The sequence below is a fragment of the Oncorhynchus tshawytscha genome, linkage group LG08, assembly GCF_018296145.1.
Source record: "Oncorhynchus tshawytscha isolate Ot180627B linkage group LG08, Otsh_v2.0, whole genome shotgun sequence".
Lineage (NCBI taxonomy): Eukaryota > Metazoa > Chordata > Actinopteri > Salmoniformes > Salmonidae > Oncorhynchus > Oncorhynchus tshawytscha.
Window position 1 is genome coordinate 21,172,775 of NC_056436.1, and position 14,522 is coordinate 21,187,296.

General features: G+C 45.0%; 1 protein-coding gene across 9 annotated transcripts in view; it reads right to left on the bottom strand.

The window, feature by feature from the left end:
• ralgapa1 (Ral GTPase activating protein catalytic subunit alpha 1) overlaps positions 1–14,522 on the bottom strand; it is a 113,749-nt gene that overhangs the window by 93,319 nt on the left and 5,908 nt on the right. For 8 of the 9 annotated variants that reach the window (XM_042325326.1, XM_042325323.1, XM_024430310.2 and 5 more), the window contains exons 2-15: positions 9,611–9,721; positions 9,420–9,469; positions 8,558–8,615; positions 6,992–7,035; positions 6,613–6,790; positions 4,974–5,089; positions 4,416–4,554; positions 3,923–4,137; positions 3,346–3,603; positions 2,749–2,931; positions 2,454–2,525; positions 2,151–2,299; positions 1,166–1,289; positions 593–762 (exon numbers count right to left, since the gene is read on the bottom strand). In XM_042325326.1, coding sequence (XP_042181260.1) covers positions 593–762; positions 1,166–1,289; positions 2,151–2,299; positions 2,454–2,525; positions 2,749–2,931; positions 3,346–3,603; positions 3,923–4,137; positions 4,416–4,554; positions 4,974–5,089; positions 6,613–6,790; positions 6,992–7,035; positions 8,558–8,615; positions 9,420–9,469; positions 9,611–9,721 — 1,867 coding nt within the window. The remainder of the gene's footprint in view (positions 1–592; positions 763–1,165; positions 1,290–2,150; positions 2,300–2,453; positions 2,526–2,748; positions 2,932–3,345; positions 3,604–3,922; positions 4,138–4,415; positions 4,555–4,973; positions 5,090–6,612; positions 6,791–6,991; positions 7,036–8,557; positions 8,616–9,419; positions 9,470–9,610; positions 9,722–14,522) is intronic. The other variant, XM_042325324.1, reaches the window with a different exon arrangement.

Genomic DNA, 14,522 nt, shown 5'->3' on the forward strand with positions numbered 1-14,522 from the left:
TTTAATGTATGATTTATTCATTAAATAAATAAACATTAAATAATTCAGTAATGACTTGAAATAAGCAATCATCTGTTTTTATTGGCAGTAAGAAACTGATAGCCACTAGATAACTGGCAAGCACAAAAACAGTCAACAACTTCGGGAGTATAGACCCCCAGAAATCATCCTATCGCCCTCTATTGGCGAATGTAAGAACTGCCGAAAATGCAGTCATTATTCTGTCAAGGATCTTTAAAAAAATATACATAATAGAGGCATACTAAGACAAAATAAACTTGACAATGTGTAACAGATAACACATTAGTGCAGGAAATAATATAATAAATTGATTAAAATGCTGGAAGTGAATTCTGGAATTAAACAATTAACTATGAAAATTAACAAAAGCTGTGTGCATTAAGGAAAAAGACTCCTGGCTCGAATAGAAGCCTGGCTCTAATAAGCGCCTGTTGTGTTCAGGGATTTAATCAAATATTTGCCCGGGCTATTCATTTAAGTGTTACTGTATTTTCTTTACATGTCTTAACAAAATGCTTGGACTTGTGCCTTCTACAGTATGTGTGTTGAGAACGTTCTCTCCTGTCGTTACCTGTACAGGTTGCGGGCCAGAACTTTGGTGAGCGTCTCCATGGTGAGGGACCACTCTGTGACCAACTCCTCCCAGCAGGTGAGCGAGGACAGCACGGCCAGCAGGTCGTCCCACAGCTCCCTGGAGATGTACACGTTCAGGTTCCCTTTGATCCAGGCCACTATCAAGGTCTACCAGAGAAGGAGGAGAGTCAGAGACCGACAGAGTAGCATGACCAGTAGAAACGTCCCTTAGAAACATCCCTTAGTTAGGTCTCATGCAGAGGAAGGTTATGGAGGCACCATGGCTCTCTCAAAAGTCTTTGCCTCGATTCCTTGTGTCCTCTCCCAAACTTATTTTCAAAATTTCAGTGGGAAGCGAGGGGAGGATTCAAGGAGAGGACATGAGGAAGAAAATACTATTAAGAAAAAGCCCTTGCGGTTAGTCACAGTAGGTGTCCCAAATGGCATCCTCTTCCCTATATAGTACAGCGCTTTTAACTCATGGGCCCAGGTCAAAAGCAGTGCATTATATAGGGAACAGGGTGCCGCTTGGGACCCAACAACTGTATGTTGTGAGTACTATGCTGGGTACCTGAAAGACGGCCCCGGCCAGCCTCCCAGAGAGAGTGATGTTCTTCTTGCCATGGGGCATGATGGAGGGAGGTCTCCTCATCACACACTCAGTCACCCTCAACAGCACCAGCAAGATCTGCTCCCTGCAGACGCATAGACAGACACCAGAAGAGTAGCGGTCACATAGGAACTTTTCACTCTTTGTGTAACATGAGGGATCCTACCCCTCCACCTTGGCCCTAACCTAACATACCAGGCATAAAATAAAAGCCTGAGCAGGGTCTCTGCATCCAGTGTTCAGGGGGAAAGGAAGCTAGGTTGAAGATACTGTATCCCTGAAAATCGTATGTCGACACCCCATCAAATAAGTGGATTCGGCTAGTTCAGTCACACCAGTTGCTGACAGGTATATAAAATCTTGCACACAGCCATGCTATCTCCAAACATTGGCAGTAGAACAGCCTTACTGAAGAGCTCAGTGACTTTCAACGTGGCTATGATGTCTATGAAGTCCATACAGAAATGGTTTGTCGAGATGGGTGTGGAAGAACTTGACTGGCCTGCACAGAGCCCTGACCTCAACCCCATCAAACACCTTCGGGAGGAATTGGAATGCCGACTGTGAGCCAGGCCTAATCGCTTAACATCAGTACCCAACCTCACTAATGCTCTTGTGGCTGAACGGAAGCAAGTCCCCACAGCAAAGCTCCAACATCTAGTGGAAAGCCTTCCCAGAAGAGTTGAGGCTGTTATAGCAGCAAATGGGGGACCAACTCAATATTATTGCCCATGATTTTGGAATGAGGTGTTCAACGAGCAGGTGTCTACATACTTTTCGTCATATAGATTACATAACTAGACTCTTCAGATCTGAAAATATAGAAGGATTAGGGCTAATGGGAGTGGTGGGTAGCAAATTGGGTCTGGCCATAAATGTATGCTATGCTTTCCCATTAGAACCAATACGCTGCTCAGTGTTAGCGTGTAGTGTTGTGGTGCTGTACCATGTCTTCTGGTCCATGGTTTCATGCATGACCAGGCTGCGGTAGATGTTGAGGACTCTCTTGCACATGTCAACATGTTCCTCCAGCAACACCTTGAGCTCGTTGGCTGGCTCCAGCAGAAAAACGTTGGCAGAGTTGGTGACAAACACCTGGGGTGAAAGAGAGCGAGGGGTAGATGGTGGTGGTGAAGAAAGGCATGGAACTGGACAGTATCGGATGGAAGTTAGTGATCATTCCAGAATAAGACTTTATGTGGTTGCCGATTTATCATAATGTGTGTATGTGTTGGGCAATAGAAAATACCTGTAGAGTGGGCTGAACACCGGCATGCACACTGTACTCCAGCAGCTCTTTCTCAGACACTTTATTCACCCCCTGAGGACACAGAAAGACATACACAAGAAGTGTTAGACTGAGATACCATGAAGACAGGCGCCATCATGTGTACTTACTTGTCTTTGTTGAGGGTTGTGTTCATGAGACACCAAATGTAAGAAAACGGACTCAAACAAGGAGTCCTTTTCCATTGCAAAATGTATTCCTTAATGGACCCTGGTGCTTCCATCCATCCTCCCCCACACAAAGCCCCAGCTCTCACCTCCTCCTTCTCAGCGTCCTGCTGGGGTACAGGCTCTAGGTTGATCCCTCCAACCGTGGTAAAGAACCTCTCTTCCTCCGGCTCCCTCAGAAACACAGGCTTGTCCTCCTGGGCGAACCATTCCTGGTACACCCGCACCACCTTCCTCATGACTGCAGCCTCACACATCGGCAACAGGAAGGCCTGAGAAAACAGGACAACACATCAATGTCATTGTGGATTCAAATGGAGCAGACTTGTTTATCTTCTCTGCTCTCTTTGGGGCATACAGCCACACAATACCAGACTTTTGCAGGGGTATTCAGACTTTTACAGGGGTATTCAGACTTTTGCAGGGGTATTCAGACTTTTGCAGGGTTATTCAGACTTTGACAGGGGTATTCAGACTTTGACAGGGGTATTCAGACTTTGACAGGGGTATTCAGACTTTTACAGGGGTATTCAGACTTTTACAGGGGTATTCAGACTTTTACAGGGGTATTCAGAACATAGTAGTAGTAGTAATAGAACTTTATTGTTCCAAGAAGGGAAACATATTTATCACAACCAGAACCAGCAATACACAATGTACTGTGCGTTTGAGTATGTGTGCTGTACCTGTCTGAAGACCTCGGTGATGAAGTTGACATTAGTTCTGGAGGAACAGAGGACTCGTCTCACCACCTCCTTGTCAGTGAGGTGCTCCTCGTCCATACTACACAGGCTGGAGGAGCTGGGCTCCCTCTCCGTCAGGGTGGAGGTGTTAGAGTGGGACTGCTCCTGCTCACACCCAATCGCTCTGTCCAGGCTGTCTGCCCTGGGGCCCAGGTCCTCCCCCAGGCCATGTCCCCGCGCTGCCAGCCCTGCTGCTGCCCTCTGGAACACAACCAGAGAAACACAACCACCATTAATGCTTCCATAAGGACTGGAAATGTATGTAACACAATACATGAGTTGGAGGTTCACTAGTATATCCCACAGACAGAGAAATATCACAACTCAAAAGCTGTTCCAGAGGCTTTGTTTAATGTAAAGATAGTTATGCTAACCCTGCATACTTCTGCCCTTCAGATGTGCTGCCTGCATGGCCAACCTGGATGTTTTTTGGCACGTTCTCTCTATGATTCCTAGATATAATATATACATTGTGCTAACCCAGGCAAACTCTCCCCTCGGGTGTATATACGGTGATTACCTGGATGTTCTTTGGAACGCTCTCCCTCTCTCCATCCACCCCGGGGATGTGTGTTCCAGTGTTGGAGCGTGGCTCCAGCCAGAAGGACACCAGCCAGCGGATGAATATGACGCGGGCATTGAGGAGGCTCTCCTTGGTACAGTACACTGCCTCGTTGGTCTCTGGGTCTTTCTTCACCACACTGTAGTAAGGCTTTGGTCTCATGGAAGGAACCTCTGGAGGGGGGACAGACGGAGAGGTTGAATAGAGAATACAGATGTATCACTATTCCCCTCTTCACACCATTGTGTTGACCCAACTCATACTGTGCTGGCTCTGATGTATAACCATGCCAGCTCAGCTCGGCTCAGTAGTACCAAAAAGGTATCAATGTACTTCTATGAACACTGCACCACGATAGTAAAATGCAAAGCTAAGAATCAGCTTTAGAATGTATATAAACAAAGACCTATCTGTTTCTTTAGCTCATACTAATTCACATTTGTCTCCTCACCCAGTATGGGATGGTACAAACTGGTCTCCTTGGAGAAGTTGGGGAATATGTGCGGCAGGTAATATTTCTTGAAGTTTCCAAACAGGAATGCAAAGCCCTTCTCGTGGTTGTCTTTACACTTCCACTCCAGACTTTTGGCCTGCAGGGGGAAAGACAACAAGAGACTACTGTTAACAAAGAGCATTACAGAAACAGGACCAGAGACAGGGAGTGAGAGGAGGCACTGTCTGCGGCAGGGAGAGAGAGAGCAGCCGTTAACTCAGTGTGTTTGTGTGTGAGCATACAGTACACTGCAGCAAAAGCATGCCGATGCGACTCAGCGTTAATAATGAGTTTGAGCTATACATATGAGCTATGTTGCTGATCCCGTTTAATTTTGAACTGAGTTCATTGTGGGTGACTTAACATGATGTAAGGAAGTTTTCAGGGGGTTACGGTCATTTGCACTTCTCAGCATGCAGACAGACAGACGTCCATCTCAAAAGGCTCGCTGGTAGGTAGTAGGTAATGCATCCAGGCCAAGCATGTTAGCAGTGTTAGTAATTAAGGGAAGAGTACCTGGTTTACCATGTATTTCAGAAGAGCCTCTAGAAAGTATCCTGTGAGGTCTTCCTGGGCTTTATCCCCTGCCTGAGGAGGGACCAGGGGACTGATCTCTTCTGGAGTAACTTGAGCTGAAGGAATGGAAGAAGGGAAAGCAATATAGGAGGAGATAAAAAAGGATAAAAAGCTAAATAAATCAGCCCCATGGGCTTGACTGATAATTAGGTTTGACATTGGCCATAGGAGTTTGAATCTGAAATATGCTTAGGCTGCAGAACAGCAGACCTGCCAACCCTGTCCAACTTTTTAGAGTACCAGAAGCGCATGGGCAAATTAGAGATAACTATCTATAACGTTTTTCGTAGCACATGCTCCCAAGTTTATTCTCTATAGTAGAGGAACGCTCGTCACCTCTCAAACAGGGCCAATCACCAGGGCCAGCTCACAAGTATTGGCTTTTTAGACACGGTTCCTAAGCAATTCTAAAAGCAAAATCATTCCGAAAACATAAAAACAAACACAAATGATCGTGTCGGCAGACCGCAAACTGGTTACACAAAGCTTAAGTAGGCTACCGCAAAGAGAATCTGAACGCTGTTTCGGCCTATGTAAAAGGTGCCTATTGGATCTTTGGGGCAGCAGGGTAGCCTAATGGTTAGAGTGTTGGACTAGTAACCAGAAGGTCGCAAGTTCAAACACCCGAGCTGACAAGGTACAAATCTGTCGTTCTGCCCCTGAACAGGCAGTTAACCCACTGTTCCTAGGCCGTCATTGAAAATAAGAATTTTTCTTAACTGACTTGCCAAGTTAAATAAAGGTAAAATACATCATTTCAGATTTTTGAAATGTATAAAATCTCAAATCTATTGCAAAGGCATTTTAGAAGCATTGCCTCTGTAGATAATACCAGAGAGGGGATAAAGCCCAGGAAGACCTCACAGGATACTTTCTAGAGGCTCTTCTGAAATACATGGTAAATTCCCTTAATTCATTCTCCATCACACAGTATTCTAAACTCACAACTCCATTTAATGCCAAGATGTTAATATTTATTTTTGATTATACTTTGTAATGCTTTTTGTGACAGTTACAGTCCATCAGGTTGCGTGATCCTCGTAATGTTATGTGGAAAATACAACGAATGGGACGCAGAATAAAATGTATATCACACTCGCACAAATGCGACATTTGCATTTCCTTTCTTTCACTAGAAAATGTGAGTGAACTGCTGGCACTTTAGAGCACACTGAATGTCCATCTTATGTTCACTAACGTTAGCTTGAAACAATTAGTGTTTACCTTTCCACAACACATGGAGTCGAAAAGGGATTTGTCCATGTGTTTACACAGCTGACAGTCGGCAAACACTTATCACAACAAACAGGAGGAGGGACAGACAGGGCATAGCTACGTCCAATAATTATGTTTTTATGTTTTTTAATTACATTACTATTATTAATATATATATTTTAAATCAGGCCCTATTAATTTCTGTGTACTTTTAACATTGGATCTCAAACCTGCGTACACGGACAGAGAATTGCGTAGTTGGTATGCAAAATGCATGCATGTTGGCAGGTCTGGAATGGTCAACCTCAAGATTTTTCCTTATAACTACAGTCACTAGCAAGGTGATAGGTGTAGAGATACTAACTCTCCTGGAGGCTGAGAGGGGGGTTGACCAGGTTGTCCAGGGTTCGAGGGCCAAGCTCTGACTGGGGAGATGGGAAACCAGGGATCAGACAGGCAAAAATCCATAGCTGCTCTCTCAGTGCGTTGCCTTGCAAGGCCTGCATCCATAGCAGGAACAGACGTACACCCTCCCTTCGGATCTACAGGGGAGAGAGACACAGTCAGGAACAGAAATAGAATCGAGCCTATCTATATTTATGAGCATTCTATTACCAAATACCCATAGCAGTCAACACCATTGCGAAAGACAAAGGCAACAGCAAAAACAGAAGTACTGCATGTACAGAGGCAGTTTGGCTACTGGTGATGCTACTAGCGAATGAAGGACCACTCTGATGTACCTTTAAAGAGTTCCCAGTGTGCAGCAACTTCTTCAGAATGAGGCCTGTGAGGACAACAAAACGCATCACATGGAATATCAACAACCGGACTGCCACTCCCCCTGCCCTTACCACACCCAACCAGCCCGCCCCCAATACTACAGCACATGTCAGAGTTCTCGGTCAGACCTGGGAGACCCTCATCCCCAGGTCCTTGGCTTTCTCAGGGTGGGCTTTGTATCCAACTGCACAGTGGTCTCAGTGCAGTGGAAAAGGAGAGACCATCTAGTGGAGGGGTGAGGAGAGGGCAGAGGAAAAGGAGAGACCACCTAGTGGAGGGGTGAGGAGAGGGCGGTGGAAAAGGAGAGACCACCTAGTGGAGGGGTGAGGAGAGGGCAGTGGAAAAGGAGAGACCACCTTGTGGAGGGGTGAGAAGAGGGCAGTGGAAAAGGAGAGACCACCTAGTGGAGGGGTGAGGGAAGGGCGGTGGAAAAGGAGAGACCACCTTGTGGAGGGGTGAGAAGAGGGCAGTGGAAAAGGAGAGACCACCTAGTGGAGGGGTGAGAAGAGGGCAGTGGAAAAGGAGAGACCACCTAGTGGAGGGGTGAGGAGAGGGCAGTGGAAAAGGAGAGACCACCTTGTGGAGGGGTGAGAAGAGGGCAGTGGAAAAGGAGAGACCACCTAGTGGAGGGGTGAGGGAAGGGCTAGTGGAGGGGGTGAGGGAAGGGCGGTGGAAAAGGAGAGACCACCTAGTGGAGGGGACCACCTAGTGGAGGGGTGAGGAGAGGGCAGTGGAAAAGGAGAGACCACCTTATGGAGGGGTGAGAAGAGGGCAGTGGAAAAGGAGAGACCACCTAGTGGAGGGGTGAGGAGAGGGCAGTGGAAAAGGAGAGACCACCTAGTGGAGGGGTGAGGAAGGGCGGTGGAAAAGGAGAGACCACCTAGTGGAGGGGTGAGGAGAGGGCAGTGGAAAAGGAGAGACCACCTAGTGGAGGGGTGAGGAGAGGGTGGTGGAAAAGGAGAGACCACCTAGTGGAGGGGTGAGGAGAGGGCAGTGGAAAAGGAGAGACCACCTATTGGAGGGGGGGGTGAGGAGAGGGCAGTGGAAAAGGAGAGACTACCTAGTGGAGGGGTGAGGAGAGGGCAGTAGAAAAGGAGAGACCACCAAGTGGAGGGGTGAGGAGAGGGCAGTGGACTAATATGCTTCACTCTCACTCCAAATGCATGTGACAAATCATGTGGCTACAGTCAGTACTAATACAGACATTGGTAAGGGCCTGATACACACTTAACTGGCTTAACCTGCTTTTCAAACACATGATGGGACCAAATGTCTGATCATGAAGTAAAGTCTTGAGAAGGGATGGGCAACTGGCAAAATGTCATCTAAACCTCACGGCAAAATGTGTAGAATTGCAGGAAATGAACTCTCGACTGTCAAGAGGGGGGCTGCTAAAATGATGCATTCACCCACATAAAATGTTTGCCCATCTCTGATCTAGAGCAAAACAAACACATTCCCACTCATCTGATGATGTCCACACTCAATGGCAACACAACATGTACAAAGGCCTAGTACAAATGTACCTATGCTGTGGAACTGCCATCGTCCTTGTATTCGCTCTGGTAGGAGTTGCAGAATTTTCTGTTAACAGAACATAGAATACAACAGTTAGGAGTGGTATGAAAGCCAGTGTCAGTATTACTACTGGGTTGAAACAAATGAATCCATCTTCATTGGAGAATATAATGTCAATTGTCCAAAGAATGTCAGTGGTCTAGCCTCTCTGTTGTGGATGAGCTATATCATCAGCCAAGCGGTAGACGTCTCTGACTCCATACGAAGAAGACCATGAGACAACAAGGCACAGGTGAGGTGAAGACACCTTTCCAGGGAAATCTTTGAAAGGAAGACTAGTGAGACTAGTTTGACTAATCTCACACATTTCAACACCTGCAACTACTTAATCCCGGTTAAACCTGCCTCTCAGATCACTGTCTAGGTCTATAAATATGACACAAGACAAGACAATGCCTACAGTATGTGTGTGTGCATGTTGGCAGGATCATTTTGATCCTTGTAATCTAAATGCAACATTTTGCCACGGTCTTCAGGCCTCACTGAGCCTTGCCTTCAGTCCATTCTAATACCCTCCCGTGGGTGGTCACCAGGCACACGCCTGCATGTATGTGTGTGTGTGTGTATATGTGTGTGTGTGGGGTGGGGGATATTCCACACATGGTGATTGAGGAGCTGTCAAGCAAACACAGAAAGAAGCACTCCACTTTCTGATTTACAGTAGCCTTCACATTTACCTGCTTGGGGGGGGCAACTCTCTGTTACACCTACTCCATTCTGCTTTCTACGCATTCAGAATCCATCCCTCTCACAATAATTGGGACACTCATTAAAAACAACTCCTCAATATTGCAGAAGTAACTGTCTTACCTCGAATATGAAAAGAATGGAGTCAAGTTCTTCCCTTTGTGATTTGTGACCTGCAAAAGAGAAGAGAACGTGAGGAAGTGTCTGAAACAATACCAGTGTCACCATGACTAGCGACTGTAAAACATCCTGTAATAATGTGAAAATAACATTCATGTCAACCAACCAGACTACTCTCAAACTTTTATTCTCACCTTTTTGTTTGAGACTGACTTCAATGACAACAAAGTTCTCAAAGAACACATAGTAGATGTGAGAGTAGTACTGGTCAAAGAAATGCTTCAGGTCTCCCGACTCTGCATTTTCTGCAGAGAAAGAAAAGAAAAGAAAAGAGAAAAGAAAGAAAGAAAGAAAAGAGAGGAGAAGAGAAGAGAAGAGGAGAAGAGAGCAAGAAAGAAAGAGAGAAAGAGGAGAGAGGAGAAAGATGTACTGTTAAACCACACAGCAATGCAAACAAGCAGACATAATGATTCAGAGTTAAGGCTGCTATCTGAGAAGAATAATCAATGTCATACAGGCTTTGAATGCCCTGGATTTCAACTACACTTAAAATGACTAGGGGCCAGGAGGTTTTCCTGGTCAGGTCACACGAAAGCTACAGTAAAGCCTGGAGGTTTTATTGAACTTCAAAGACTCAGTCACTGCTCAGTCACAGTCATTTCCCCACCTGTTATCATTCACCAAAGAGCTACTATGAATAGCCTGGAGGGGCTATTCATAGAAATAGAATGGGCTTGGAAGCTCTAACTCTGGCAATTTGACTGGTAAACGTATGGGTGCATGAGCAAAGGCTGCCTGGAATTGTGTTGCAACAATTTCCATGGTATACTGAACAAAAATATAAAATCAACAATTTCAAAGATTTGACTGAGTTACCGTTCATAGAAGGAAATCAGTCAATTTCTGGTATCTTTTACTTCAGCTCATGAAAAATGGGACCAACTCTTTACATGGCCTGCATACTTTCCAGACGTCACACATGAGCATGCTCTAGATCGACGAGTATGAAACGTGTTACAGTTGCCGCAACTTCGCACAGCCATTGAAGAGGAGTGTGACATCATTCCACAGGCCACAATCAACAGGAGATGTGTCATGCTGCATAAGGCAAATGGTGGTCACACCAGACACTAACTGTTTTTTTGGTCCACACCCCAACCTTTTTTATAAGGTATCTGTGACTAACAGATGCATATCTGTATTCCCAGTGATGTGAAATCCATAGACTAGGGCCTAATTAATTTATTTCAATTGACTGACTTCCTTACATGAACTATAATGCAGTAAAATCTTTGCAATTGTTGCATGTTGTGTTTATATTTTTATTCAGTGTAGCTTTAAAACTCTGACACATTAAAAAATGTGTAGAATTGCAGGAAAATAGTGTAAAATGTGTCAAATTCAGACTTCCATATTTAATTTTTTTACTGGTACATGGGCTAAACTCAAAGCAGTTTTTTGAGACCGACATGTCATTCCTTGCAAAGACTGAGGGGCAGTATTGAGTAAGTTTTCTGCAAGCTTGCTTTTTTTGTGCTTTTATTTTGAGATTTGCTAAGCACAATTATGTCTACGTCCAGTTTTGAGGAGTGCCTGTGCAAGCTGGTGAGAACACGAGAACCTTTACAACCCTTCAATGAGGTCGTATTCCGACAAGCACACAAAAAAACAACAGCTGGAGGGAGAACTCACGAAATTTGAACAGGGATACTGATATCAAAGAAACATGAAGAAAGATTCGGGACCAGTGTGTTCGCAATCTGAAAATGGTGAGGAGACAAGGAGTGGGGCTGCCACTAGGGTGTGTCCCCCACTGATTGTCTGACAACTGGATTGGCTTTGTGTTAACGTGAAACATTCTCAGATGTACACACCGTATCTGTCATATTGGCGTCTTCGTCATTGTGTGTGTTTGTGATCTTATGTTTTGAACATGTGAAATCAGCTCTTTTCTGGCTGGAAGAAATTGTGACTGGGGAATATTCCGTGCCTGTGTTGTCAAATTATAATTATTAGCAGGGCTAGTTCAAACATCTGAAAATAGACAGTGTTGTGTGTGTGCTAATTAAATTGAGATGTTCATGAATTCAGTTCTTTTGGGTAAACATTTTAACTCAAAAGGAGCCCATGGAGATGTTTTAAGATTGCATGCATTGTATTCTAATGTATTTTTGCCATCTGCATGTAGATTTTGGAAGGTAGGGGTGTTTTGGACAACTCAGAGACAGAGCAGAGCCCTAAAAGTCCATTGATTCATCTCCTCCCTTTCCCCAACGCCCAGGCCCTTCTCACCAACACCCAATGCACCATCCAGGTGCCCCGTTGCCCTCTGCCCTGCAACTCCATCAACCTCCGCCCCATCTCCCCGCCCAGGTCCAATGGCCGGAAGAGGAAGACAGCTGAGGATCATTTTGGACACTGACATGATGCAGCAGATGGATGACTTAAAGAAATGGAGTTACAGAAACGGCACAAAAGGCCGTCTACGACGTCATGGTGTAGGTACGTACGATGGATTGTGTCTAATTCTTCTGATAACCCTGTTTCTCAGGGACAAGTGTCTGCTCCGTCCCCTCCCCAGAAACTCTTGCGTGCTTTATTTCTTATTCACTGTGGTTTAAAAAAATATATATATTGACTTATTTCCTCATTCACATGTTACTGGTGGTTACTTTGCATCTTTTCTCTTATTTCCCCTTTCATCACTTTTCACCTGTGTATTACATATCACTATTTTCCTCTTGTGATAGTAAATATCTGAAAAGGTCTGCAAATGTATTTGCCTGGTTATTACTGTTTTCAATCCATCAGTCACTAAGTAAACGTGTACTTCTTTGTACATGAGCTATGTAGATGAGGTTAATGTCTTGGGGGGGGGTCTTTATTGTCTACAGCTGGACACTCACCCATGTACCATAGCAGGGCGGACTCCACTGAAAGACCACTACATGACCATGTACAACCTTGTTATGTAGATGATGTTAATGTCTTGAGGGTCTATGCCTATTGTCTAGAGCTGAACAATCAGTCTCAACCATGTACCATAGCAGGAAAGTCTTAGATGAAAGGCCACTACACATGACACAAGGTCAGGTAAATGTCTTAAGGGTCTAGCCTCCAAAAAATATGAAAAACTAAAACAAGGATGAAGTGACTGTCATGGTGGTACTTTATTGTGAGAAAAACAGCCAAATCCAAACAGCAAAACCAAGCGTGTAGGACTACGTCATAGACAAACATTGAAAGAAACGTATGTGTGGGCATGTTTTCCAAAGCACACTCCAATGTTTACATGTTTCTTGGGTCCAAGAAACTGTCTCCACTCTCCTGTACGCAGGTCCCAAGTGGTTGTGGAGTGATGACTGTGTTGTCAATGATTAGTGAATGTGGTGCAAAGCTAATTGTGCAGGGCCATGCAGGCCTTCACAATGGTCTCTGGGGCAACATCAACATCTTGCAGCAAGGATCCCAAAGCAGTTCTCTGAAATTCTTATGGCTTGAGTGGAGGTAGTTGTAGATCTTCTTGGTGTCATCAAGGTCAGAAGAACCTTTGAATAAAATAAGCATTTCCATTAGTATTGAACAGGAACATGAAGGTTATGAAATATGTACTGTAACAACTGTGTAGCATATGCTTTGGACATAAGCCCCTATTATCTTACTAAGATGCCTGTTCACTCTTATGCATATCATTTCAATGTCTATATTGATATAATTTTCACATCCTATGTATATAGTCACATGTATTTAGCGTATCTTACCCAGATATGGTTCCATCAGGTTTACCCTGAGATGGAACACCTCGTATCCCACGAAGACATACAGGCTCAGTGTTTGGGTCCCCAACAAGCACTCTGGCCTCTGTAGTGGCAGCTGGCCTGCAATGAGTTGGGAGCCAAACTTGCTTTGTGAGAAGATTCCCGCATCTCCCTCCCGACCATATGCGCCCACGGTGATGAAGTGGTACCTTGCATCGCAGACTGCCGTCAGGACCATTTGAGAAGAGCCCTTGTAGTTGTAGTCCTCCCTGCCTGAGTTTGCCGAAGCTGGGATCCAATAATGTTATCCACACAAAACGGATAATTCAAATGATCCCCAAAATCCCTGGAGATTTCTGCCCATTTTACAGCAATTGAAATTCAAAAAGAGACATGCTTGCTTCTGCTCCTGTGGCTAAAAAGGAGTGTTGTAAAGCATATAACACCAGACTAGGCTAACAAGTAGCTAGCTAGCTAGTATTTGTAAACAGGCATCACACCGGATCGGAAGTTCAAATGTTGTCACTAACTAGAGTCAAAAAGTGCCTCGGCCCCTCTTACTTGGTCAGCTACTCTGGCTCCCAAGCCCCTAGCGGTTATATACTACACAAGGCGGACTTGCTCTCTGCATGGAATGCAACGAAAAGAGTCTACTGCCCCCCAGAAAACGACTCCACCCGTGTGCACACACGGAGCGGAGCTTGTAGCCGCCTCTAAACAAACAGATTTATATAGGGATTTTCTTATTATGCTAATTCGATTTCCACAGGGGCACTGATATCAATTCTCGTGGGTTAAAAGAGCAAAATAAATCTCTGCGTCCCCCTTATGCTACCTTTGCCACGGCAACTGGAAAAAAATCACTGCACACACACACAGATAATAGTTGTTGAATTAGCCTTGAGTGTCTGCTGCCCAGAGCCCACCATATTCATTAACACACTAATCAGCCTGGGAGGGTCTTGTGAAGGACACCGCCAGGATAGTGTTGAGAAGCCTGCCAGAGGGAAAACAGAACAGGAAAAGACAGGCACATGGAAGCATGCATGTCTTCCTATCTTGTCCAGTCTCCCTGAAGCCTGTAGAATCTCAGGGAAGAGGCTTTTAAATCCCCTGTGACATCATTTAGTCTACTCCTGTAATCCTGAACAGAGCCAGAGAGGAGAGATGGCAGAGTCATGGGAGAGACAGGAAGAGATGTGATTTAGCAAAGTAAGATACTTCCAACAGTTATTTCTTTCTCTTGTCTGAATCACTAAACAAATACTTGGCCTCAGGCTGACCCATGTTGGAAACTCTCTCTCACTGGTGCCACACACAAACACAGGCACACATACTTCTCTGACCT